Genomic DNA, 27,958 nt, shown 5'->3' on the forward strand with positions numbered 1-27,958 from the left:
CGGGTAGAGAGTTTGAGCAGTTATGCAGAGGTGGTTAATAATGATGATAGAGTAAGGTTTGCCCTTATAGTGGCGGTAAACGGGTTGAGAGATAGAGAAGTAAGTAGAGATTTGATGAAGAACGCCAATCTGACTTGGGAGTTGTTACATGAGGCATTGAGGGCTCGTGAGATGGTGAATCATACAGACAGGTTCGTGAGAGCAGATAGTAGAGGTAGCGATTTAAAAAGTGAAGTTAAGAGAGAAGTAGCAAAGGTATCAGAGTTTGATAGCCGAGCGCAGTACAGAAGTAATGATAGAGATAGAAGCTATGATTCAGCAAGTAGATCTTCCCCTAGAGGTAGCCCTAAGAGTAGTAGAAGGTATTATAGTAGTGAGGAGCATGATACTAGTAGGTATGGGACAAGAGGCCGGGAGTATAACAAGGACAGTGACAGTAGGAAGTATAGAGACAATAGCAGGGATAGGCATGTCTCTAGACATAGAGCAAACAGTATAGAAGGTAGTGAAGATAGAGTGTGCTACAATTGCAAGCATAGTGGCCATGAGATGCGGAGTTGTCCCTCCATTAAATGTTTTTGTTGTGGGAAACGAGGACGCGTATCCCGATATTGCGGGAATAAGGATAGAAAAGTAAGGTATGGCAGTCGAGATAGCAGTAGGGAGAGGTATTGGGGCAGAGAAAGTCTTCATGGCGTAAGGGATAAGTAGAATAGACCCAGAGATTGCAGCATGAAAAGGTATGAGAGAGACAGTTGGTTTGAGAAGCGAGAGACAGATAGGTATGATGAAAGGTGCAGGGACAGTAGAAGGGGTAAAAGTGCAAGATTTGCTGGCTATAGAGATAAATATGGTGAAGATCAATGACTAGGCCAGAAAATTGTGCAGTATTTAAAAGTTAATGGAGTGAATGTGGAGTTTACATTTGATACTGGGGCTGAGGTGTCAATAGTAACCGAGGCAACAGCCAATAAGTTAAACCTACGGTTAAAGAAATCGTCGACAGTTTTAGAAACTGCTGATGGTAGTGAGTTAAAAGTGGTTGGAAGTGTAATAGTCCATTTGGAAAGTAAAGACAGGCATATGGATGCTGAAGTTCATGTGGTGAAAGGATTGAGGAACGAATTTTTTGGGCATAACTGAGTTGAAGCAGCTAAAATTATTTGCTGTTGTAAACACGTTATGTGAAAGTAAGTTTGAGCCTGTTAAGGAGTGTAGAAGTATTAAGCCAGTTAAGCCGTTTCCGTCGAGAACCATTATTGCTGGGTCAAGTTATGTTTCAGATGATGTTGAGTTGTAAAACCTGATAAATAAGTCTGACAGAGAGAGCGAAGTTAAGAAAGGTCACACAGGTCAAGATTGGTGGACTTGTAAAACCAAGGGAGTGCAGAGTAGCGAATACGTAGAAATTGGTAGTCAACGGGGGACAGCCCAAGGCACCAGAGATGTGCAAGTGTCTATAGGGTGTGATAGAGAACACGGTCACGATGAGGTAAGGGAAGGTGCTGAGAAAGTAGCTGAACCAGTGTCTGTAATGGAAAAGGTTTGCTCTTTTTTAGCCGAGGTATCCAGCAATGGAATGTTAGGCAGGGAAGGTCATGAGAAAAAGGTAGCAGAGATTGAAAGAGAGGAAAAGGAGGTGCGGAGGAAGTCGAATGAGAATTTGGCTAAGCTGAAAGCCAAACGGGAGACAGCAGTCATGGGGTTGGAAAATGTCAAGGCATTCAGGGTAGTGGTGCAGGAGTTAGATGAGGTTCAGAGGAGAACTGCTGGTAGCAGACCTGCACTGGTTGCAGGTGAGGTCGAGCTAGATAGGTCTGGGCTTATGCCAACTCCCAGCTCTGTGGTGCCATCCCCTGTGCAGCCGGTTACGGCCCAGGTGGAGACCTCCCACAGAAAGCCTGTCGAGCCTGCCTCTTATTGGGGAGAGCGAGGTAAAGACGGAAAAGACGGAGATGAGGTTGAGGAGTCATTACTGACCCAACCAAAAGACTCCGAGCTAGTCAGGGTTGGTAGAAGTAGTGTTGGAGATGTTGGTGGAAGTAGTGTTGGTAGTGACAGTGGTCACAGTAAAAGTATTAGTAGCGGCGGAGGTCAGGGTGATGGAAAAGCCAGTGCAGACTGGCAATGGAGCTGGCAGTAGCGAGAAGAGTACTTTAGACGGTGGCACACGGTCAGACAAGCCAGAGGCATTGCCTATGGAGACTGCCCTAATGGAGTCAGGTAACGAGCAACACAAGTAAGGTAAGTTACTACGTCTGCTTGTTAGTAGTGATGGAGTGGCCCAAAACAAAAAGAAAAAAATAAAGGGCATGTTGTATTATGGGATTTGTTAGGCTCAGGCTATATTGGTGTCTGAGCTCAAGGCAGTACAGGTGGTCTTGGTAATTACGGTGAGTGCATAAAGCTGGATAAAGCTGGGTAAAGCTAGTGGGTAGATAATTGCAGACAAAACATTAAATATGCAATAAACACCATTGAGAATCCATCAAGCACATAACTAGCAAATGAAAATTCGTCAAATATTGATAACATTTCAGTAATTGCGACTCCTTTTAGAGAATGTCCATCAGGATGTGAAGATTCTGAACCCTGCTGAGCTATTGCTGTTGAATTGTTTAGAAATGTTAATCTACTTTAAAGTTTATATTTTTATTATTTTAATTAATCAACAAGCTGAATATTATATAAATATTGTAATTTTTCTTAGGTAGCTGTTATAAAGAGAGTTGTCTGCACAGTACTACAAAGAAGGACGAATCTTGGATTAACGAACTCTGGTCATCTATTCAATTAACACTTATGTTTAAGTCACGTTGCAATTATACAGGTATGCGATTAGCCTTTCTGGTAACGCTGGTTTTTTGTGTCTTTGTCATGCTTATTTACTTAGCTTGTTTATATTAAATACTATAAATATATATAATAATATTTTATGTCAAATGTGGTTTCATTATTGTATTCAGTCCAGTTTTAATATTGCGACTCTTTTTTTTGGACTGAACGTTTCTGTATTAGTACCAAACTTCTATTGTTTGGCTGCTTTTAGATTTTTCTGTTGACGTTATGTGAGCCTTTGTGTAATGGCTTAATGCTACTTGTTCCACCTTAAACCACCATATTTCATTGAGTAATTAAAAACAAAACCAGATAGATGTTTATCAATAGTTTAAGCTAAACGTAGCCACTTCAAACAACAAGCTATAGTTGGTAGAAAACAGGCTTATGTGAATTAAACTCAACCCTATTGAGAGAACAGGGGGTTGGTTTATGAAAGAGGTTCTATGAGGATTTAAGGGGCACCAATCTTTTAGTTTTAGCGCGAACCATGTTCCTAATAGTTACTAATTCTTTGTGTAGTAAACCAGAATAGCAATATACCAGAATAGTAATAAACCAGATTAGTGATATACCAGAATAGTGATATACCAGAATAGTGATATACCAGAATAGTGATATACCAGAATAGTGATAGACCAGAATAGCGATATACCAGAATAGCGATATACCAGAGGAGCGATATACCAGAGGAGTGATATACCAGAATAGTGATATACCAGAATAGTGATATACCAGAATAGTGATATACCAGAATAGTGATATACCAGAATAGTGATATACCAGAATAGTGATATACCAGAATAGTGATATACCAGAATAGTGTTATACCAGAATAGTGATATACCAGAATAGTGATATACCAGAATAGTGATATACCAGAATAGTGTTATACCAGAATAGTGATATACCAGAATAGTAATATACCAGAATAGTGATATACCAGAATAGTGATATACCAGAATAGTGATATACCAGAATAGTGATAGACCAGAATAGCGATATACCAGAATAGCGATATACCAGAGGAGCGATATACCAGAGGAGTGATATACCAGAATAGTGATATACCAGAATAGTGATATACCAGAATAGTGATATACCAGAATAGTGATATACCAGAATAGTGATATACCAGAATAGTGATATACCAGAATAGTGATATACCAGAATAGTGATATACCAGAATAGTGATATACCAGAATAGTGATATACCAGAATAGTGATATACCAGAATAGTGATATACCAGAATAGTGATATACCAGAATAGTGATATACCAGAATAGTGTTATACCAGAATAGTGATATACCAGAATAGTAATATACCAGAATAGTGATATACCAGAATAGTGATATACCAGAACAGTGATATACCAGAATAGTGATATACCAGAATAGCAGCATTCCAAGACTTGTCTTGACTCTTCAAGTGTTCTGAGCCCCGGGTTCATTTCATCTATTTGCTGTATGTACTTTACTTACTGTATTTACTCCTTTTGCTGTATTTACTCTATTTACGGTATTTACTGTATTTACTCGATTTACTGTATTTACTCTATTTACTGTATTTGCTGTATTTACTCTATTTACTGTATTTACTCTGTTTACCGTATTTACCGTATTCACCGTATTCCTCGTATTCCCCGTAATCTCCGTATTCCCCGTATTTATAGTCCCCGTAGACAAAATTCACCGTATTTACTCTATTTACCGTATTTACTGTATTTACTCTATTTACTGTATTTACTCTGTTTACCGTATTTACCGTATTCACCGTATTCCTCGTATTCCCCGTAATCTCCGTATTCCCCGTATTTATAGTCCCCGTAGACAAAATTCACCGTATTTACTCTATTTACCGTATTTACTGTATTTACGGTATTTACTGTATTTACTGTATTTACTCTATTTACTCTATTCACTGTATTTACTGTACTTACTCTATTTACTGTATTTACTCTATTTACCATATTTACTCTATTTACCGTATTTACCGTATTTACTCTATTTACCGTATTTACTGTATTTACTCTATTTACTGTATTTACTGTATTTACTCTATTTACTGTATTTACTGTATTTACTGTATTTACTGTATTCACTCTATTTACTCTATTTACTCTATTCACTGTATTTACTGTACTTACTCTATTTACTGTATTTACTCTATTTACCATATTTACTCTATTTACCGTATTTACCGTATTTACTCTATTTACTGTATTTACTCAATTTACTCTATTTACTGTATTTACTCAATTTACTCTATTTACTCTATTTACCGTATTTACTCTATTTACCGTATTTACTGTATTTACTCTATTTACCATATTTACTCTATTTACCGTATTTACCGTATTTACTCTATTTACCGTATTTACCGTATTTACTGTATTTACCGTATTTACTGTATTTACTGTATTCACTCTATTTACTCTATTTACTCTATTCACTGTATTTACTGTACTTACTCTATTTACTGTATTTACTCTATTTACCATATTTACTCTATTTACCGTATTTACCGTATTTACTCTATTTACCGTATTTACTCTATTTACTGTATTTACTCAATTTACTCTATTTACTGTATTTACTCAATTTACTCTATTTACTGTATTTACTGTTTTTACTGTATTTACTATATTTACGGTATTTACTCTATTTACTGTACTTACTCTATTTACTTTATTTACCGTATTTACTCTATTTACTCTATTCACTCTATTTACTATATTTACTGTATTTACTTTAGTTACTGTATTACTGACTCAAGTCAATACTGTTGTCAGAAATATAGCTGATAATATTCAGAAATCACCAAATATACCTTCTGCATAAATGTACAAAAAACTTGACATCAATGTCAGACAGTAGTGTCACTTATCAGCTGTAAATATTTTGCTGTCAGGTGACCTTGGTGACATTATCCGTGTGACATTTCTCTATAGAAGCAAGCTAAAGTTGTCCGTTTTTGTTCATGATAATCTCAGGTGCACAGCTACTTTTAATTGTAGCCTGTTACAATACTCAACTTAAGTAGGAATGCTGTCAATGCCATTCATGATCCCGCTCAAGTTTACACTTAGAACTACAGGTTTACCTAACAACAACTTAACTAGAATGGTTGCAAAGTATATAACTTCTTCCAACTCTGTTGTAGCGATTGACAATACTGTCCTATTCTGACCTGTCTTACTTGGTGTATGCTTGCTTTTCAATCTCACATAACAAAGATGATCAAACGGGTCATTGCATGAGGTAATGGAGTAATTGATATAATCTGTAAATCTCTATATATGATCAGTCACAGCTAGACACTGAATGAGCATGTGCCTAGTAGTTCTTACTCTTAGATACTTATAAGAATGCTTGACAACTCTTTACACCTGTACCTTATGCAGATATAATACTTGTCTTTATTTAAGTTCAGGTTGAAATTTATTCTGTGACAACAACCAAATTTGAAGCTTACAACAATCACAAACATGAACCTAGCCTATGTTTATGTTTAAAGTTTAGCAAACTTTAGCAAGTTTCTAATTGTAGTTTATCACTTAGAGTGATCAACTTCTTTTTTACAATGTTTGATCTAGCAAAGCACACAAGTATTATCCTTTATTAGTCTTTAGTATTAGTCCTGTGTTAGTCCAGCTGTCCAGTTCAAAAAGAGTGGACGATGATTGAGCTGGATCGTCACGTATCGTCCACACTTTTACGGAGAATGATGCTTAGAGCTGCAATTAACATTCCAGACACACTACTTGTAGAGGAGCTGGAGCTGGATCCTCTATCTGTGTAGTTATTGTGCTGCGGAGTCACAGGGGACCACCCTACAACACTCAATGTATATAAATATCAGTGTTTGTCTGTCGTCTGTCATTCGGCTGTCCAGTTACAGCGATTAAAAGCTAGGATTGAAAAACCTGCATCGCACTGCATTTGAACTCATCACCTCAAAGTCTACAGACAGGCGTGTCTAGTCACTACGCTAAGCTGTTCTTCTCAATTTTCATTGTCTCATCTGTAATTGTCTCATTTGTAATTGTCTCATCTCATTGTCTCATCTGTAATTGTCTCATCTCATTGTCTCATTTGTAATCATTGTAGCAAGACAGACTTTATCTAGCCATTGCTTGCTTATTGTTTTATATTTAAACACCTTTACAATTGTTTTATTTTTTTCTGAATTTATTTGAATTGCACGAAACACTTTTTTCATGATATCAAATTTAAAAATTAGAATGGCAAATTTTGTATGTATGCTAAATAAATCTTTGCAAAAATTTATTTATTACCCGAGCAACACAGGGCATTCACTTTGTCTATCAATATAAACCTCAGTTTTTGTTGTTCGTCTGTTTAGTTGGAGCATTAGTTTAGCAATGAAAAATCCGTGTTGCCCTGGCTTTGAACTCAGAACTTTTAGGTCTCCAGCAAACTAATCGACTACACTACGTTGTTTTTACTATCCAATGGTATAATTTGGCAAATACTTGTACATCGCTTGCAAAAATACTTTCCAGCTTTAAATTCATTATTGCATTATAGATCATTATGCGTAATGTACTGTCACAGTGTCACATTATGCTTAATGTACTGTCACAGTGTCACATTATGCTTAATGTACTGTCACAGTGTCACATTATGCTTAATGTACTGTCACAGTGTCATATTATGCATAATGTACTGTCACAGTGTCACATTATGCTTAGTGTACTGTCACAGTGTCACATTATGCTTAATGTACTGTCACAGTGTCATATTATGCTTAGTGTACTGTAACAGTGTCACATTATGCTTAATGTACTGTCACAGTGTCATATTATGCATAATGTACTGTCACAGTGTCACATTATGCTTAATGTACTGTCACAGTGTCACATTATGCTTAATGTACTGTCACAAGCTGGCTTTAGATGTACGACAGCTCTTATTACAGCAAGTTATTAGCTTTACTAGCCCAAGTTACTCAAATTCCTTGGGTAATTATTTTATTACCATAATGCTGCAGTGAACTATTGCTATATTAAACCTTTTTCATAGGTAGTTAGCCTATGCATATACATGCCAATATTATATACAATTTTGTCTCCCATGAGCTAAGTTAAGTGTAGTTGCACAGTAAATTTTATTTGCCGAGTTCCGAGTTAAACATACACTTTTAGTAATAGATTGATTAAATGGTGTAAATCATACATTTTGTTGTCCTTGTTGATGGCTGAATTGTTTCCTCTGGTACAACTGCAGCACAACCATCTTTACGAAGCATTCTACAATAGAAAAAGTGTTTCATTACTAATACGATAATGCTCCAGCCTGTGTTTCAAATATTATGATAGTTGTCTGATGACATTTAACAACTAGAAAATATTAAGCCAGTGAACTCTCAAAAACTCTGCAAGCTTATAGCAAATGGAGTGACGCTCAGAACAAATTTGGCAGTCGCACTAGAGTTGGAGTAAATTCAACCCAAATATGCACATGTATCTTAATACCTCGGTGAGGGTAACCCTAACTGTTGATATATCATACTACTCACTTGTCTCTCAATTGGCTCTGATAAGCTTTTGTTAGAGTGAAGAAACTTGACAGCGCTCTGCTTTGTCTAAAAGAGCTGGCATGGTTTTATAGGTACAATTACGTCATGTATTGATTTATTGCAATTGTTTTGAGTAGCTTGTGTCCCTTCACTTCGCACAGTATTTCCTGCTTGCTAACACCTCCCCTTAAGCCTTTTACATAAACTTCATTGACCATAGTCTAAAAGCAACCAATCAGGTTTCACTTAGGGAATGGGGCGAGCAAAGGTTTTCGAGAAATGACACCGAAAACACAGCTCTTGTGTTTATTGTGCAAACCTCTGAACCAATCAAGCTATGTATCTCATTTGAAAACGTTCAGGTGTCAAAAAAACTTTGGCTCCAGAGAAATAATCAATATCAATACACTTACAGCTAATTATTACCTTTTATAAGGAGTACATTCAAGTTTTCTATTTAATATAATCAAAGCTATTAATACAAAATACTAAAAACTAGCTTGTAAACTGATTCTGGAAAGTTTTACACATCTAAAAACGCTTTATCAAATATTTAGTATGGTTTAATTTAATTTAGTATATGGTGTCGAGTAGATTACTGTTTAGTACATGGTGTTGAGTAGATTACTGTTTAGTACATGGTGTTGAGTAGATTACTGTTTAGTACATGGTGTTGAGTAGACTACTGTTTAGTATATAGTGTTGAGTAGACTATTGTTTAGTATATGATGTTGAGTAGACCACTGTTTAGTATATGGTGTTGAGTAGACTACTGTTTAGTATACGGTGTTGAGTAGACTACTGTTTAGTATATGATGTTGAGTAGACTACTGTTTAGTATATAGTGTTGAGTAGACTACTGTTTAGTGTATGGTGTTGAGTAGACTACTGTTTAGTATATGATGTTGAGTAGACTACTGTTTAGTATATGACGTTGAGTAGACTACTGTTTAGTATATGATGTTGAGTAGACTACTGTTTAGTACATGGTGTCGAGTAGACTACTGTTTAGTATATGATGTTGAGTAGACTACTGTTTAGTATATGATGTTGAGTAGACTACTGTTTAGTATATGATGTTGAGTAGACTACTGTTTAGTATATAGTGTTGAGTAGACTACTGTTCAGTGTATGGTGTTGAGTAGACTACTGTTTAGTATATAGTGTTGAGTAGACTACTGTTTAGTATATGGTGTTGAGTAGACTACTGTTTAGTATATAGTGTTGAGTAGACTACTGTTTAGTATATGATGTTGAGTAGACTACTGTTTAGTATATAGTGTTGAGTAGACTACTGTTTAGTACAAGGTGTTGAGTAGACTACTGTTTAGTATATGATGTTATGTAGACTACTGTTTAGTATATGATGTTGAGTAGACTACTGTTTAGTATATAGTGTTGAGTAGACTACTGTTTAGTACAAGGTGTTGAGTAGACTACTGTTTAGTATATGATGTTATGTAGACTACTGTTTAGTATATGATGTTGAGTAGACTACTGTTTAGTATATGATGTTGAGTAGACTACTGTTTAGTATATGATGTTGAGTAGACTACTGTTTAGTATATAGTGTGGAGTAGACGACTGTTTAGTATATGGTGTTGAGTAGACTATTGTTTAGTACATAGTTTTTGGCCAGCTTCTGTTTGATGAAGCAAAAACAGCATTGTGTTTAAGAATGCTGCATTCCAGCCTCAAACTTGCAGATGTCAAATTTTTTGAACATGAGCAATGCCCCAATGCCAACTTTTGTTACCGATGTTTGTTGTACTTCAGTATTTTGTAGCTACTCAGCTTCTTAAAGTTGACGAATGACAATCATCTAACATGAAGATGACGTGATAACATTAGGATTTTGCCAAAATTTTGTGTTCTGTTTAATAGTAATTATGGGATGAACGCTGCATCATTGGATTCATGTAAGACTAAGGTTTTAATGCATGCAAAAATGCAACAATTACTTAACATTCTTAGAGTTAAAATTAATTAAAATACTACGCTTTCTACCAAACTGGTTTGATTTTGATGACAGAGTTTTTAATAGTGATATATATATTTGCAATTAAAAGGTTCCGTTTGAGGTGTTTTTTTAGTGTTAAGGTACAGCCAGGAAGTAATTGCTAATAAAGAATTCTTATTGTTTAATTTATAAAATTAATATATCGACTTTAAAGAAAATAAAGTTTTTGAAGCAAGCACAGACCTGCCAACCCAAGAGTGGGGAAATGCGTGAGATTTGGTTTTGGGCAATTGATGTATCAATGATAGTATATATAAAATTGTGGAAGCTAGGGCAAAAATCTCACGCATTTCTCGCGCATCTTAATTTTTTCTTTGGGGTGATTGCGCGAGTCTCACGCCCAATGCGTGAGAGTTGGCAGGTATGAGCAAGCACCTAAATTAAAAAATGAATAGTACTTTTTTATTTGATATGAAAAGATTCACCATGTCTTACTCTTATTATGTTGTGTTGTAGGTGCAAAATATGTGGAAATGTGATTACCAGCTCTTAAAAGCTCAAAAACGAACAGTTAATCGCCACCATTACGAAACTGCCATTGATTAGAATCTCTTTCTAAAACGGCTTGAATTAGACGTATTTGAACACAATGGCTTCTGTTTAAACTTTCACGCAACCTCATTCGTCAAATTCTTTTCCCAAATATACTTCACGCATTTAATAAAACCATGTCTATTGTTCTTAGGCATCTATTTCATCGTCATTGTAATGCTGTTATCTCAAAACCTTACCGTAAAAATTCGTTGGATTTTGTAACCTTAGCTCAAAGGAGCGCATATCATCCTCTGATAAATATGATGGGCCTGTTGGTTACCTCTGATAGTCGAAAAATGCTGCAGAATTTATTTGCGCTGTTCGGCAGGAAGTATGGGTCACATGATCAGATTACGACTGGATGATTAGACCAAGCCGAAACAAAACTGTAAACTAGCGAGTTTCCTATATTTGGTAAGGGTCCTTTGGTGAAACCCGAAGTGTTTGTCATAAACTAGTGCTATGAAAAGTTTTACATGTATATTGAGCCTTTTATTGGCATTTCAATTTACATGAGAACATCACGTGAAAAAACAATATCCAAATGTAATGACTACGTCAGAGAAGTAAACTGATTCCAATCTACGGCAGCTTTTTGTTTTTGAACCTTTAAAAGCTTGTAATCATATTTCCACATATTTTGCACTTACAACGTACGATATGGTGAATCTTTTGATACCAAATACTTGTAATGTGAATTTTGTTGCAAGACAACTTTTAAGTATTCTAAAACTACCCCATTGTTTCATCTCTATTCATGTTAAACTCTACACCTTCAGTGAAAGTTTGCTGTGAACTTTATGATTGCGACGTTTCTGAATCTTTCACTGACTTCTCATTCGATGTCAGCTATAAATATACACTTTATTTTTTAAGTAAAGTTAGAAGTGAAGGACATGTTATTAGTTGCACTGCATTGTGGGATAGTACTGTATCACACAAGGTCTTTAGCTTTCAGCCATAATTAGTTTTTAACTTAGAGACAGTATAGAGTCTGATTGGTGGTGTACAGAGTGTAATATCACTGATTTTTAATTTTACACATTCTTCTTTAATCAAAACTTTGAACCAGCTGATGTAGGCAAAAACGAATTCATTTTTCTCAGCTGCAAGCCTTACATTGTTCTTAATCTAATGATCAACTGTAAGGTAATATCAATAGCCTTATTATTACTATAATACTCTATTGATCGGTACACTAACTTTCCCTTCTTACATGGAAATCTGTTGGGGTTTCCATAATCCATGGAAAACTTGACACAAGTTTTTATGACTCATGAAATCCTTGTGGAAAATGAATGTTTGTTAACACATGAATAGATATGAAATGAAGTGATTTATTTTCACAGGCATGAGTTAGATGATTACTAACAAGACTCTAGTCAGCACAGCTGATATATCATGAGGACTTTTGAAAAATCAAAGTTTTTGATTGTGTATCAACCCTATAAGCTACATATATGAACTGATCTATCAACTTATTCAAACCTTGTTATTAGCTTTATGATCCCGTTGAAAGGCAAACAGACCGAGAAAGGCAGGACAGACAAGGGCAGTATTATCAATCAGTACAACATAAGTAGAGGAAACTATATATGAACTTTGTAAACATTCTAGTTAAGTTGTTGTTAGGTAAGCCTGTGGTTCAAAGTGTAAACTTGAGCAGGCACACGGATGCTATTAACATCAGCACAACTTCAGGCTACATTGTACAAGGCTACTATATGCAATATGCTTTGCACCTGAGATTTTCCATTAAGAAATGCTGATAGTTTCAGTTTGTTTCGAGGGAGTAATAAGTCACCTGATGACATGCTGGTCAATGGACCAATCAGGCGCAACACAATGGTTGATTAAAGAGTCTTTGAGAAATTGCAAAATTTTGAAATAACTCTCAAGAACTGCGAATATGTAGTGTCGCAGATCACTTTTTAGGTGATGTTATTAGCAGGAAAAATGCAGTTGATCCGAAAAGCCAGAGGCTGTTGTCAAGCTTTCTGTCTTTTCCTGCAGAAGATGAGTTTGATGATTATTAACCATTATCAATGATCCTTTTGACAAGGCAATAATTAGTGTTGGAAGAGAAATAGTAGTAGAGTAGCGGTAAAGAAGCAGGTAGTTAAGAAACAGAATAATTATGAATGAGAGGGAGGACAGCGGTTCAAAATGGTAGCTCGGTTTGATATACATTGCCATGATGTTTTGTTTTGTACAGAATAAATTTTTTCACTTTCATTTTTCAGATGAATTCATTTATATCACCGCGCAATAAAATAAGTATGTCGTTCCACAGAAAACACAGAATATGGTTTGTCCAACTTTGTATGTGATACATGTACATTGTATAATAACTCCAAATGATGCAACTAATAAAGCAAACTTGTTGTCTAATGATGTTCGCGAGCGAATGAAACTGAATAAAATGCGTCATGTATTACTTCGCAGCCACAAGAAGCATACAGGCCAAAAATATGACACAAACAAGCCAATATACGAAAGGCCTTTCTACCTCTCATATTTAAAAAACCTTTCGCGAGCTGAAGCAAAATAAGTCTTTCGTCAGTAAAGGTTCCACTATATACTGTATCGTAAATCCAGGCATGGACAAACAGTAAGGGTGGAACATTACAAAGTAATTTTATTTGTAAATATGAAATGACAGATAGAATGAGCATGTAATAAATACAAACACTATAAACATTTAAACGCTGTCACGCTAACCTCTGACCTCTGATGAGAAGAATAATAGCTGATTACCTACACAATAAATACTAAAGATAAACATTAAAATCATAATAACTAACATCCTAAGGACTGCATAATGTCAATAGAACTCATAATAACTAACATCCTAAGGACTGCATAATGTCAATAGAACTCATAATAACTAACATCCTAAGGACTGCAGAATGTCAATAGAACTCATAATAACTAACATCCTAAGGACTGCAGAATGTCAATAGAACTCATAATAACTAACATCCTAAGGACTGCATAATGTCAATAGAACTCATAATAACTAACATCCTAAGGACTGCAGAATGTCAATAGAACTCATAATAACTAACATCCTAAGGACTGCAGAATGTCAATAGAACTCATAATAACTAACATCCTAAAGACTGCATAATGTCAATAGAATTCATAATAACTAACATCCTAAGGACTGCAGAATGTCAATAGAACTCATAATAACTAACATCCTAAGGACTGCAGAATGTCAATAGAACTCAGACTGGGTTTAGATGCAATTGAGGAACTACTTGAATTTTTACAAGAACTCCAAATAATTTAATATTTTAAATACAGTCAAGAATATGTGATGGATAGCGGTATTTCTAAACAATATATCTGGAAACGAAAAGAACTGGAAGAACTTTCTGGAAGAACTGTTTAATCTTCATCTTCTTCAAGGATGTAGTTGACTTTCACAAAAAATGTCTCCTCATTCTTATCCTTATCATCTTTGATAAAAACCAAGAGCTCTACAGAGCCTGTGGTTAAAGCTGACATAAACCTGTACACAACATAAATAACAACATCAATAACAATATCAATAACAACATAGATAACATTGTTTATCAATATTTATAGTATGATATAAGACAATATGTACACTTGTATTGGGCTTAGTGCAACCTGTGAGCACACTCCTACTAGCTCTTACCTACAGCCCCGTTGCTACTGTATATATTTAAACCTGAAAATACTGTATCAATTTAACAATCTAAAGTCTGGCCTCGAGACAACTCGAGGAAATTTTTTTCTAACCTGATTCTACGCCGAAGTAAACTTGTTTTTCCATATGTCCGGTTTACGTAAGATTACAAGGTTTCGGTCGCTCTGTGCAGTATATGTTTTCAGTAGAGTTCTGAAGTTTCACATCAATTAGACCGTTACTTCATGAGACAAAAACTGAAGCAATTTTAGTCGACTGAAAAATTGCTACTGACAGAACATCAGTTTCTAATGACAGACTGATTGAAATTCTTACTAATAAAGGATTAAAAATAGACAAAGGCTAGAAAGCTTCTCCTCAGCAACAAGAGCTTTATACTAAAACTTTGTTGTTCTATCCATAACAGATACACATTCTATCAGACTCAGTGTACTACAATCATTATGTTTCTTCAGATATCTCTGAAACAGTCCTTTGAAAGAGTGTAAAATACAAACTATTTACTTTATTTGTTTTCTGTTTTTTTTCTTGGAATTTATAAGCTTGGAGATTTAAATTGATACACAGTTGAAAAGGAATTGTGCTATTCTCAGTGATTGATACACAGTTGAAAAGGAATTGTGCTCTCAGTGATTGATACACAGCTCAAAAGGAATTGTGCTATTCCCAGTGATTTCACAGTTGATTGAAAGTTGTTAATACAGTCTTTCATTAGAGGACTTGCTTGTGTATACAAGGTTAGGCTTCCAAGTGTTAATGATGTAATAAACAGAAGAAGCCTTCAGAGCATTCAGAGGAATAGATATAAATAGCTAGTAGTGAGTTACCTAGTAGTAAATAGCTAGTAGTGAGTTACCTAGTAGTAGATAGCTAGTAGTGAGTTACCAAGTAGTAAATAGCTAGTAGTGAGTTACCCAAGTAGTAAATAGTTAGTAGTGAGTTACCTAGTAGTAGATAGCTAGTAGTGAGTTACCAAGTAGTAAATAGCTAGTAGTGAGTTACCTAGTAGTAGATAGCTAGTAGTGAGTTACCAAGTAGTAAATAGCTAGTAGTGAGTTACCTAGTAGTAAATAGCTAGTAGTGAGTTACCTAGTAGTAGATAGCTAGTAGTGAGTTACCAAGTAGTAAATAGCTAGTAGTGAGTTACCCAAGTAGTAAATAGTTAGTAGTGAGTTACCTAGTAGTAGATAGCTAGTAGTGAGTTACCATGTAGTAAATAGCTAGTAGTGAGTTACCTAGTAGTAGATAGCTAGTAGTGAGTTACCAAGTAGTAAATAGCTAGTAGTGAGTTACCAAGTAGTAAATAGCTAGTAGTGAGTTACCTAGTAGTAGATAGCTAGTAGTGAGTTACCAAGTAGTAAATAGCTAGTAGTGAGTTACCTAGTAGTAAATAGCTAGTAGTGAGTTACCCAAGTAGTAAATAGCTAGTAGTGAGTTACCCAAGTAGTAAATAGTTAGTAGTGAGTTACCTAGTAGTAAATAGCTAGTAGTGAGTTACCCAAGTAGTAAATAGCTAGTAGTGAGTTACCCTAGTAGTAAATAGCTAGTAGTGAGTTACCCAAGTAGTAAATAGTTAGTAGTGAGTTACCTAGTAGTAAATAGCTAGTAGTGAGTTACCTAGTAGTAAATAGCTAGTAGTGAGTTACCAAGTAGTAAATAGTTAGTAGTGAGTTACCAAGTAGTAAATAGCTAGTAGTGAGTTACCTAGTAGTAAATAGCTAGTAGTGAGCTACCCAAGTAGTAAATAGCTAGTAGTGAGTGACCTAGTAGTAAATAGCTAGTAATGAGTTACCTAGTAGTAAATAGCTAGTAGTGAGTTACCCAAGTAGTAAATAGCTAGTAGTGAGTTACCCAAGTAGTAAATAGCTAGTAGTGAGTTACCTAGTAGTAAATAGCTAGTAGTGAGTTACCTAGTAGTAAATAGCTAGTAGTAAGTTACCAAGTAGTAAATAGCTAGTAGTGAGTTACCAAGTAGTAAATAGCTAGTAGTGAGTTACCTAGTAGTAAATAGCTAGTAGTGAGTTACCTAGTAGTAAATAGCTAGTAGTATGTTACCAAGTAGTAAATAGCTAGTAGTGAGTTACCAAGTAGTAAATAGCTAGTAGTGAGTTACCAAGTAGTAAATAGCTAGTAGTGAGTTACCAAGTAGTAAATAGCTAGTAGTGAGTTACCTAGTAGTAAATAGCTAGTAGTGAGTTACCTAGTAGTAGATAGCTAGTAGTGAGTTACCAAGTAGTAAATAGCTAGTAGTGAGTTACCCAAGTAGTAAATAGTTAGTAGTGAGTTACCTAGTAGTAGATAGCTAGTAGTGAGTTACCAAGTAGTAAATAGCTAGTAGTGAGTTACCTAGTAGTAGATAGCTAGTAGTGAGTTACCAAGTAGTAAATAGCTAGTAGTGAGTTACCTAGTAGTAAATAGCTAGTAGTGAGTTACCTAGTAGTAGATAGCTAGTAGTGAGTTACCAAGTAGTAAATAGCTAGTAGTGAGTTACCCAAGTAGTAAATAGTTAGTAGTGAGTTACCTAGTAGTAGATAGCTAGTAGTGAGTTACCATGTAGTAGATAGCTAGTAGTGAGTTACCAAGTAGTAAATAGCTAGTAGTGAGTTACCTAGTAGTAAATAGCTAGTAGTGAGTTACCCAAGTAGTAAATAGTTAGTAGTGAGTTACCTAGTAGTAAATAGCTAGTAGTGAGTTACCCAAGTAGTAAATAGCTAGTAGTGAGTTACCCTAGTAGTAAATAGCTAGTAGTGAGTTACCCAAGTAGTAAATAGTTAGTAGTGAGTTACCTAGTAGTAAATAGCTAGTAGTGAGTTACCTAGTAGTAAATAGCTAGTAGTGAGTTACCAAGTAGTAAATAGTTAGTAGTGAGTTACCAAGTAGTAAATAGCTAGTAGTGAGTTACCTAGTAGTAAATAGCTAGTAGTGAGCTACCCAAGTAGTAAATAGCTAGTAGTGAGTTACCTAGTAGTAAATAGCTAGTAGTGAGTTACCTAGTAGTAAATAGCTAGTAGTGAGTTACCCAAGTAGTAAATAGCTAGTAGTGAGTTACCCAAGTAGTAAATAGCTAGTAGTGAGTTACCTAGTAGTAAATAGCTAGTAGTGAGTTACCTAGTAGTAAATAGCTAGTAGTAAGTTACCAAGTAGTAAATAGCTAGTAGTGAGTTACCAAGTAGTAAATAGCTAGTAGTGAGTTACCTAGTAGTAAATAGCTAGTAGTGAGTTACCTAGTAGTAAATAGCTAGTAGTAAGTTACCAAGTAGTAAATAGCTAGTAGTGAGTTACCAAGTAGTAAATAGCTAGTAGTGAGTTACCAAGTAGTAAATAGCTAGTAGTGAGTTACCAAGTAGTAAATAGCTAGTAGTGAGTTACCTAGTAGTAAATAGCTAGTAGTGAGTTGCCAAGTAGTAAATAGCTAGTAGTGAGTTACCAAGTAGCAAATAGCTAGTAGTGAGTTACCCAAGTAGTAAATAGCTAGTAGTGAGTTACCTAGTAGTAAATAGCTAGTAGTGAGTTACCTAGTAAATAGCTAGGAGTAAGTTACCAAGTAGTAAATAGCTAGTAGTGAGTTACCTAGTAGCTATCCAATTAACATCTATTAGTTTTATTTGTTTTAAAATATACAAAAAGGAAGAGAACTAACAGGAGGCCAATGACTCTCGTTTTCTTAGGATGCATGTCCAGCCGTGTCTCTTTGAACTGGAGAAGGTCATTGCGATTATTTGTCAGCACGAACGTTTTGGCTTGCGAATACGGATTCGTCTAGCTTATTCTTTTGTTGCTTCCTTTGCCACCACCTATGCCATAGACAGAGAGCAATAAATAACAAAAGCATGATGTCTAGAGGTATGAATTCATGTCTATGTCTATGTCCGTAGGAATGATAAGGCAATTACATTAATAGGCAAGATCTGCAGCAAGCATTTAATCTTGCTCTAGGTGATGAGTAAAACTACAAGACATACTGCAGGTACCTGCTGGCAGGTGTAGCTCAAATGTCTTGCTGATGACAGGAAGAGAGCAGGTGACACAGATTAGCCAGTTTCTTATCAGCTGGTGGCACTCGATATCCACTATGTTTAAATAGAAGAACTTGCTGCCACTCTGTAATGGCTTCACTCCTAAATGTAAGAGCATAATATATTAATAAAAACATACGTTTATGAAATATTAAAAGCATAGAATATAAGTGAAAAAATGGCAAGCTGCACAAGCATGGCCACAATTGCAAATGTGTGAAGGCTTCATCTGTACCCAATTAGAGCAATTTAAAAGATGAAGCCTTCGTATTCCCTACACAGAGGTACACAATTAGGGTACAGATGAGGCCTTTAATTTCTAACTGGCCCCATTGTACAAGTTCAGAAAATGTTAGCCTTGATGCCACATTTTTGCCTTGATTAGAGTACACGAGGTGGTATGATACCCAAGTCGCATAGAGTCAGCTGACAGCGGATCAGCACAATGGATTGTCAGCATATGTGGCATCATTGAGACCCAAAAGTTTTATAAGTACTATAATGATTTTAGGCTAAGTGATTTGTATTGTTGTGGCAGAGAAACAATCTTTTACTAATAATGAGATCAATAAATATTAATAATTACTCTATGTGTTATATTGCAAAAATGAATCTTGTCATAAAATGAAAAGACAACTCAAATATAACATACCGACATAGAGCTCGTGGACAGCACCTGCATTTGTTCTGCGTGCGAGGAGAAACACTGAACCAACCTCGATGACTGCGTGCCTCTGTAAAAAGAATACTAATAATTATCAATATATCTACAAAGATGCTATACTATTTGAATGGGTACTGGAATATTAAGCTTTCTTAATACTTTTTAGTTCTGTGCAGTTGTAGAAATTTTGATTTATACAGATGTAGGTTTTTCAAGCAGAGGCATCACACTTTTAATTTTTTGTCTGCGAGCTCAAGCAGAGCTCTTGTTAGAACAGAAACTCAAATAGCTATATTTTGACCGATAAAAATGTAGACAACAAAATCCCAACCAATAAAAATGCAGATAAAGACCTAAATCAATACAAACACAAAATTGTTATTGCGTTATATCACATGGCAATATTTACAACCACACTTAATAGCCGACAGGGTTACAGCCAGTAGAAATGCAGCAAACACAACCTTAACCAATGAATGTATAGACTATGAATCTTCAATAACAAATTTAAAGCATTGAATGTTTGTACCTTTGAAAAATGGAGCATTCTGAGGTTGCTATAATGGAACACGACTCAGCCCCAGGTCTCTGACTACCCGTTCAAACTTGACTTCATCCAATCAATTAGACAAACACAGAAATCTCAATGTATGATGTATTAATACTGTAGCCGTGTTTGATTCAGCATGTTTAATAATATATTCTTAGAAATAGGAGATGTCTAAGGCTAGTCTCTTACCAACTTACAGTTATTTAAATTGAACTATTAAATATATAATTAATACCATTTCAGACATCAAAAACTACGCTATATTTTCCTTTGTTCTACATTATCATTGCAGCTGGATATGCACAGCCTAACCTCAACACACTACAGTAAAACCTCAACATACTACAGTCGAACCCCAAAATATACTATAGTCAAGCCTCAGCATAATACAACAAAACTTCAGCACAGTAAAAACTAAATTACTACACAATAACAGTCGGTAAACAGTTTTTATGTTACTTTAAACATTACTACATCATGGAGGTGTAGGAATATGTGGGTGGGTAAAGGAGTGAGTGAGAAAAACATGACGTCGCTTTCTCTAACATTGATTATAAATTAAAATGACTGTATTTGTCCTATAATTATGTTTTATTAGTAATTGCTACTGTCTCTTCCTATTTTTACTTACAATACTGTAATATTACAAAATTACTATGATTTAAAAAAACAAAGATTTACTCGAATTTTGCATGGCATATATGTTAAAAGATTCGCATGGAGTAAGTGAAGGTTTGACTCAAAAACAGTACAAACTGTTGTTACGGATGAGCTGCTTAAAACAGATTATAACAGAAAGCATTTACAAGGATTAACAGACACTTGAAAACAGCTAATTATAGCTAATAATTCAGAATACTTATGTGCATACTTATTACACATGACGATCTCTCAGGGCACACTGGACTGACAGAGTACTAGTTCTACATAATTTGACTATATCATTATTTTTACACCTGCATTAGCCTGTCTTGACAAACTGTATGTTTTTGCGGAGTTGTCCCCCGTCGAGCGGGCAAGCAACACAACAGCTTGTCACAAGACGTACTGCACCTGATGCATCAGCTGCACTTATAAGGAGTTGTTCTCTTCCGTCAATGCGACTCAGTTGCTATGTTATATCGGTCGCTCTATTGGTAATCATACGGTAACTGATTTCATGCAAAAATTTATGTAGCAAAAAATAAGATTACCACGTTTAAAGATGTGGTTGCGTCAAATTCAAGTTGATCTTAAAAGAAATTTTTTTTTTCTCTATCAGTTGATATGTTGTTTGTTGTGTTAGGTGATCTCATAGCCGAGGTATTTGAAGATTAAAATCGGAAAAATCTGATCGCCGTAAAAACGCTCAGGCCACAAAAACGTGCCCAGGCTTGCCCAAAATGATGTCATGCGTTAGACAACCTGTCTCTATCTCTCGTATTCACATCGGCTATTTGCGATAAAAGTCTAGTCTTACGTGGCTCTATTGGCATATATCTTATTTTGTATTTGCTCATGTTGGCTAGAATAAAATTTTAAATCCTGCAACAGATGCATTATTATGAATGTTTCAAAGGCCTCAAATAACGAAAATTGAAAATTTGTTCTACTCACTTTCTCCAAATGTTGTGTAAACATTTGGGTACCGACTACCAATTCTACCAGTCTACGATAATTCTGTCAAGCCAACTATGTAGAACGCGGTCTTTTTATCAGCAGTTCTGCAGCTACCCATACTAACTATATACAGCCTCCCATAAGTCCCGCCCACATTATGTCTGTCGCCTATCCTTGGGGCGGGGCTGTATATCATTGCCTACACCGTCTACGTACTAGTTTCTTACTAGTAGTATTCTTACCGAATACTACCGAAGTGAAATAAGCAAGCCACGTCTTTGAAAAGAATATAGATAGGGATAGAGTTTTAAGGATGAGAAGTCTGCTGCAAACTGGATTTGAACTCACACTCTCCAGTTCTGCGGACATCCATATACCATATCCAATTCACTACAATATTCTGCAAATCATGTTTTGCATTATCTTCAACAATATTATTTTATTATATAATTTTTACAAGCAAAAATATTTTCATCTCAGCATAAAGCTTTTATTAAAAATATTCATCAAGTCGTGGCCACTCACATAGTATTAGGTGATACAATAAGACAAATTCATCTACTGCAACAAACTCAAACAAAATATCATGGCTTATGCAGCACACATTCAAGTCTCTCTTTCCCCTTTATGGCAGTTTTCACACTGACAAAGCTTCTTCGGCTGGTGGGATGACATAAAAATTCTGTAATCAGTAAAACAAATGCAATAAATATATGTCATTCATAGATATGTCATTCTAAAGCGTATCTATTGACAGCTTCCAAATTGGGAGTTAAATAGATTGCGAGTGTAATTTTAAAAACGAATAAACATTTAATACAAGCACAAGTACGCCAAGCCAACGATTCGAAGCTTTGGTTCTGGAAATTAAAGATTTGCAATGATCAATCGATTTTACCCACTTCCTACGAGTGAAAATAATTTGTAATCATGACTCTAATTTACCAAAGAAAATTCGAAAAAAATATTAAAGTTAGGTAAAACGGCAGATAAGCTATGAAACGATGATTGGAGATAGCAAAGAATTATCATTTTATTAATTAGTATATGTATTTATGACTATAAAAATATTACATTTACTTAAGTATAGAAGACTCTAAGTTAATTTACCTCCATTCTGTCTTTCTTTGCAGCAAAACGCTGCTGACGCCTGTCAGCTTTGGCCATAGGCTGTATGGGTATTTTTCTATCTTTTGCGATTGTTTTGATGTTTGAGGTGATCCGACTGTCAGGATGTTTATAGATTAAAATCAACAAAAATTAATCATGGTTAAGATGCTCAGAAGGAAATATACAAAACAACGTCACTAGTTGATATCATTGCTATAGTTGATATCAGCTGACACGTTCAAGTAGCAGCACTATACGGCTCTATTCTGTTGGTCTCTTAGCAACTATATTTAGATGCCATAATCGCGCTTACACTTCCTCTGAGCGTTTTAACTGCGATCAAGTTCTGTGGATTTTAATCTATAAACATCCTGGCAGTCAGATCACCTCAAAGGTTAAAACAATCACAAATGATATAAGAATACTGATACTTTCTGATAAAACCAACTTAAGTTTTGTGTCAGTCATTAAGTATACCTGAGTATAAGACTAAGTTGAGTAGTCTGGCCCTGCACACAGCTCACATTCACCCTCTGCAAAGCATGTACGTAGAACTGCCAGATTTGATCTGGTTTACTCATGATTGGGTCCGAGTAGATGCATATGAAAAACCTTTTCTGCTGAGGTGAAGAGCCAACAGCCGCCTGCAAAGACCAAATAAGAACTTTTATTTGCTGCAAACATAAAAGAGTAACAAATTTATAGCACCTGTAAATATAGGAGCCGGTATTCATATTGATTATAAGCTTGTAATATATTGGAGCAAGACAAAGATAGCTCTTACAAGGTAGAGGCACATACTTACCATAAGTTATATGAAAGTATTTCGAGCAATGTATGTAGTTTGAAACCAATTTTTAGTATATCTGAATAGGTTTACTTTTGAGGTAAGAAATATGAGATATATTACTTAATCGAGAGAGTCTATGCTTTAATTAAGCAACATCGGCAACAGAACTGCCAATGTTGATTATTCAATGTATATTAACTTGACTGTAACTCGTACAACAGTGTTGTACAAGTTACAAGTTATGGTCAAGTGCTGCCAATAACCGTAAATCCAACAGCATCTTGTATTTCTTGAAATTTAACTAGATAACCACATCATAACTCTGACTTATCTAGATAACTTCATTATAACTCTGACCTGTCTAGATAACCCCGTTATGACTCTGACTTATCTAGATAACCTCATTATAGCTCCGACTCATCTAGATAACCTCATTATAACTCTGACTTATCTAGATAACAACATTATTACTCTGACTTATTTAGATAACCTCATTATAACTCTGAGGATCATTAGATGTCTATTTATATTTCTTCTCGATATTAATTGATAATTTTATAAAACATGTATTGGTGGTTGTGCAACCAGGCTAAAACAATTGTAAAGCCATTCTAAAATGGGTTTGTAAGTAGTTGAAACGCCTTCACACTACTGGTGGCTGAGTAATTAATCAAGTCTGCACTGTCTGCAATCACAAGAGCTAAGTGATATTACACGCTGAAGCAACTACCTGAATGTTGTCTTAAATAATTACACATTAGTCACAAGTGCCTTTATGAAGTCACAAGTACCTTTATGAAGTCACAGGTACCTTTATGAAGTCACAAGTATCTTTATGAAGTCACAAGTACCTTTATGAAGTCACAAGTACCTTTATGAAGTCAAAAGTACCTTTATGACATCACAAGTACCTTTATGACATCACTAGTACTTTAATGACGTCACAAGTACCTTTATGACGTCACAAGTACCTTTATGAAGTCACAATTACCTTTATGAAGTCACAAGTACCTTTATGAAGTCACAAGTGCCTTTATGAAGCCACAAGTACCCTTATGAAGTCACAAGTACCCTTATGAAGTCACAAGTACCCTTATGAAGTCACAAATACCTTTATGAAGTCACAAGTAGCTTTGTGAAGACATCCTGTGGTTCACCAGTCTGGCGCTTGTAACTCTCACAGACCACACTCGCATCACTACACTTGACAAGTAGCTGGTTTTAACCACCCCGATCCATCAGACCTCCGACCATGTTCTAGAAAGGAAGGAGGTGAATGGACCTCTTATGGAAGCTCTGCTCAGGCTGCTGGAATCTAAAGGTCTGATCAATGACATGCAGCTCTGGCTCGACCTTGAGAGCAAGAATGGCTATTAGCTTGTTGTCACCTACAAGCAGAGCATGTCACCTACAACATGTCTATAAAGGGCCCTTCATACCAGTTCACACATAACTCATACTGCCCATTGAGTCTATAAAGGGCCCTTCATGCCAGTTCACACATTACTCATGCTGACCATTGAGTCTATAAAAGGCACTTCATGCCAGTTAACACATAACTCATACTGACCATTGAGTCTATTAAATTGAATAGACTCATACTGACCATTGAATTCTTATTTAACCATTTCAGGGTAGGATACATCATCATAAAACACTTTCACCCGTCCACCGGAACAGATTTTTGTACAGCTAATTTAAGTTCTATTGAGAGTTGGCTTTCATGCTGTAAAACAACTAAAATATGCAGTCAACTGAATTTTTTTGCGCTGATCAAACTATTTATACTCATATGCAGTTATACATGCCAATAATGTGGGTAAGAAAAATGGAAATCTGCAATGTGTTTTACAGCTAGTCTTCAAAGTATCAGGCTCAAACTACTCAAATCGGAGTTGCCCTGTTTGTTTACAAATAACTAATAATGAAATTGAAATTACTAGGCATGCTGAAGTTTTTTAAACTGAAAGTAATGGAAGAATATTTCCATTGTTGTCAAATCTTATGGTAATCTGTCACGGGAAAAAATTTCATGAAGCTTCGGTTGGTCATGAATTCTTATTACAATATTTCGAATCATGATATTTCATGATAGGAGCCTTTGTCGCCATATCTTATGGTAATCTGTCATGTCAACAATTTTCATGAAAATATGGTTGGTCACGATTTCTTATTAAAATATTTCAGATCATGATATTTCATGATTCTACGCTCCGCTGCCAAATCCTATGGCAATCTGACACCTTAACAAATTTTACAAAATTATCCTTGGCCACGAATTCTTATTAAAGTATGTCAGATCGTGATCTTCCATGATTATGCGCTGCGCTGTCAAATCTTATGGCAATCTGACACCTTAAGAAATTTTATGAAATTATCATTGGCCACGAGTTCTGTTTAAAATATGTCAGATCATGCTATTTCATGATTATGCGCTGCGTTGTCAAATCTTATTGCAATCTGACACGTAAAGAATTTTCATGAAATTATGGTTGGTCATAAATTCTTATTAAAATATATCAGATCATGATATTTCATGATTCTATGCTGGGCTGTCAAATCTTATGGCAATCTGACACCTCAATAAACTCCATGAAATTATCGTTGGCCACGAATTCTTATTAAAACATGACAGATCATGATATTTCATGAATCTACGCTTTGTCGACAAATCTTATGGTACTCTGACTTACCAAAAGAGTTCATTAAAATGGTCACGAATTCTTATTAAACCATTTCAACGTAGGATGCTTCATCATGAAACGCTTTCACCCGTCCACCAGAACAGATTCCTTTACAGCTAACTCAAGTTCTATTGAGAGTTGTCTTTCATACTGTAAAACAACTCAAATATGCAGTCAACTGAATTTTTTTGCGCTGATCAAACTATTTATACTCATAGGCAGTCATACATGTCACTATTGTTGGTGTGAACAGTGAAAATCTGCAATGTGTTTTACAGCTAGTCTCTAAAGTATTAGTCTCAAACTACTCAAGTCGGAGTTGCCCTATTTGTATTCAGATAACTAATAATGAAATTGATATTACTAAGCAAACTGAACGTCTTCAAACTGACAGTATTGAAACAATTTTGCCATTTTTATCAAATCTTATGGTAATCTGGCACATGAAAAAATTTCATAAATTTTTGGTTGGTCAAGATTTCTTATTAAAATATGTCAGATCATGATACTTCATGATTATACGCTCCGCTGTCCAATCCTATGGCAATCTGACACCTCAGAAAATTTCATGAAATTATCCTTGGTCATGAACTCTTATTAAAGTATGTCCGATCGGGATATTTCGTGATTCTACGCTCCGCGGTCAAATCCTATTACAATCTGACACATAAAAAAAATTCATGAATGAATCGTTGGCCACGAAATCTTTTTAAAATATGTCAGATCATCATATTTCATGATTATACAATGCGCTGTCAAATCTTATGGCAATCTGACGCGTAAAGAAATTTCATGAATCTATGGTTGATCACGAATTCTTATTAAAGTATGTCCGATCATGATATTTCATGATGCTACGCTCCACTGTCAAATCTTATGGCAATCTGACACCTTAAGAAATTTCATGGAATTATCCTTGGCCACGAATTTTTATTAAAATATGTCAGATCATGATATTTCATGATTATACGATGCGCTGTCCAATCCTATGGCAATCTGACACCTCAGAAAATTTCATGAAATTATCGTTGGCCACGAATTCTTTTTAAAAGTTGACTTGCAATAAAATTCACATGACAGTTATTTAGTACCAAAAGATTCACCATGTCTTACTCTGTTGTGTTGTGAGTGCCAAATATGTGGGAATGTGATTAAAAGCTCTTAAAAGCTCAAAAACGAACAGAAAATTGCAGCGACACGAAACCGCCGTAGTTTGGATTTGTTTTCCAAAACGGCTAAAATGTGACGTATGTGTGCGAGATGGTTTATGTTTACACTTTTATGCATCTTTATTCGTCGAAATATTTTCACAAATATACTTCACGCTTGCAATAAAAACCATGTCTATTGTTCTTACGCGTCTATTTTATCGGCATTGTAATGCTGCAACTTTGAGCACTGATATCTCAAAACATAGCATAAAAATATGTTTAATTTTTTAAACTTAGCTTGAACGATTGCATATCATCCTCTGATAAAAGTGATGAGCCTTTTGGTCCGCTATGATGGTCGAAAAATGCTGTAGATATTGTTCGCGCCATATGGCGGGAATTGTAAGTCACATGATCAGATAATGTTAGTTTCAGTTCAAGTTTGATCTGTCGAAAATTGGAGACACGCTTTCTCGTATTAAACTTCAATTCGTCACAGTGTCTAACGCACAATGTCAAGCTGAGAAGCACTTTTTTCTTGGCCAAGAGCAAAGAAAAGACCAGACCTTCACCGGGCGTGGAGCAACTGGGTGAAGCTGGATGTTACAAGCTTTATTTATTCGCCTGCTCACTCTCACCTTACTGTACAGGGAGTACGATGATACTTATGTTTATATGTTATTAACAATGCAAGTTCACTATTGACTTATTCAAATATTCATATCCCTGAGACCAGCTTTTGCTAAGATATTCCTCAGTTGTCAGCTCGTAGTGAATCCG

The 27,958-nt window shown here is 35.4% G+C and overlaps 1 protein-coding gene across 1 annotated transcript; it reads right to left on the bottom strand.

The window, feature by feature from the left end:
* Positions 1–14,328: 14,328 nt before the first annotated feature.
* On the bottom strand, positions 14,329–25,290 carry LOC137404957 (nephrocystin-4-like). The gene is made up of 7 exons (XM_068091184.1): positions 25,284–25,290; positions 24,626–24,731; positions 23,078–23,261; positions 19,283–19,364; positions 18,586–18,732; positions 18,255–18,354; positions 14,329–14,452 (listed from the first exon to the last, which is right to left on the bottom strand). Exons 1-7 carry the CDS (start codon positions 25,288–25,290, stop codon positions 14,329–14,331), a joined length of 750 nt encoding a protein of 249 aa, XP_067947285.1.
* Between the last annotated feature and the right edge of the window lie 2,668 nt (positions 25,291–27,958).

This window comes from Watersipora subatra, chromosome 9, assembly GCF_963576615.1.
Source record: "Watersipora subatra chromosome 9, tzWatSuba1.1, whole genome shotgun sequence".
NCBI lineage: Eukaryota > Metazoa > Bryozoa > Gymnolaemata > Cheilostomatida > Watersiporidae > Watersipora > Watersipora subatra.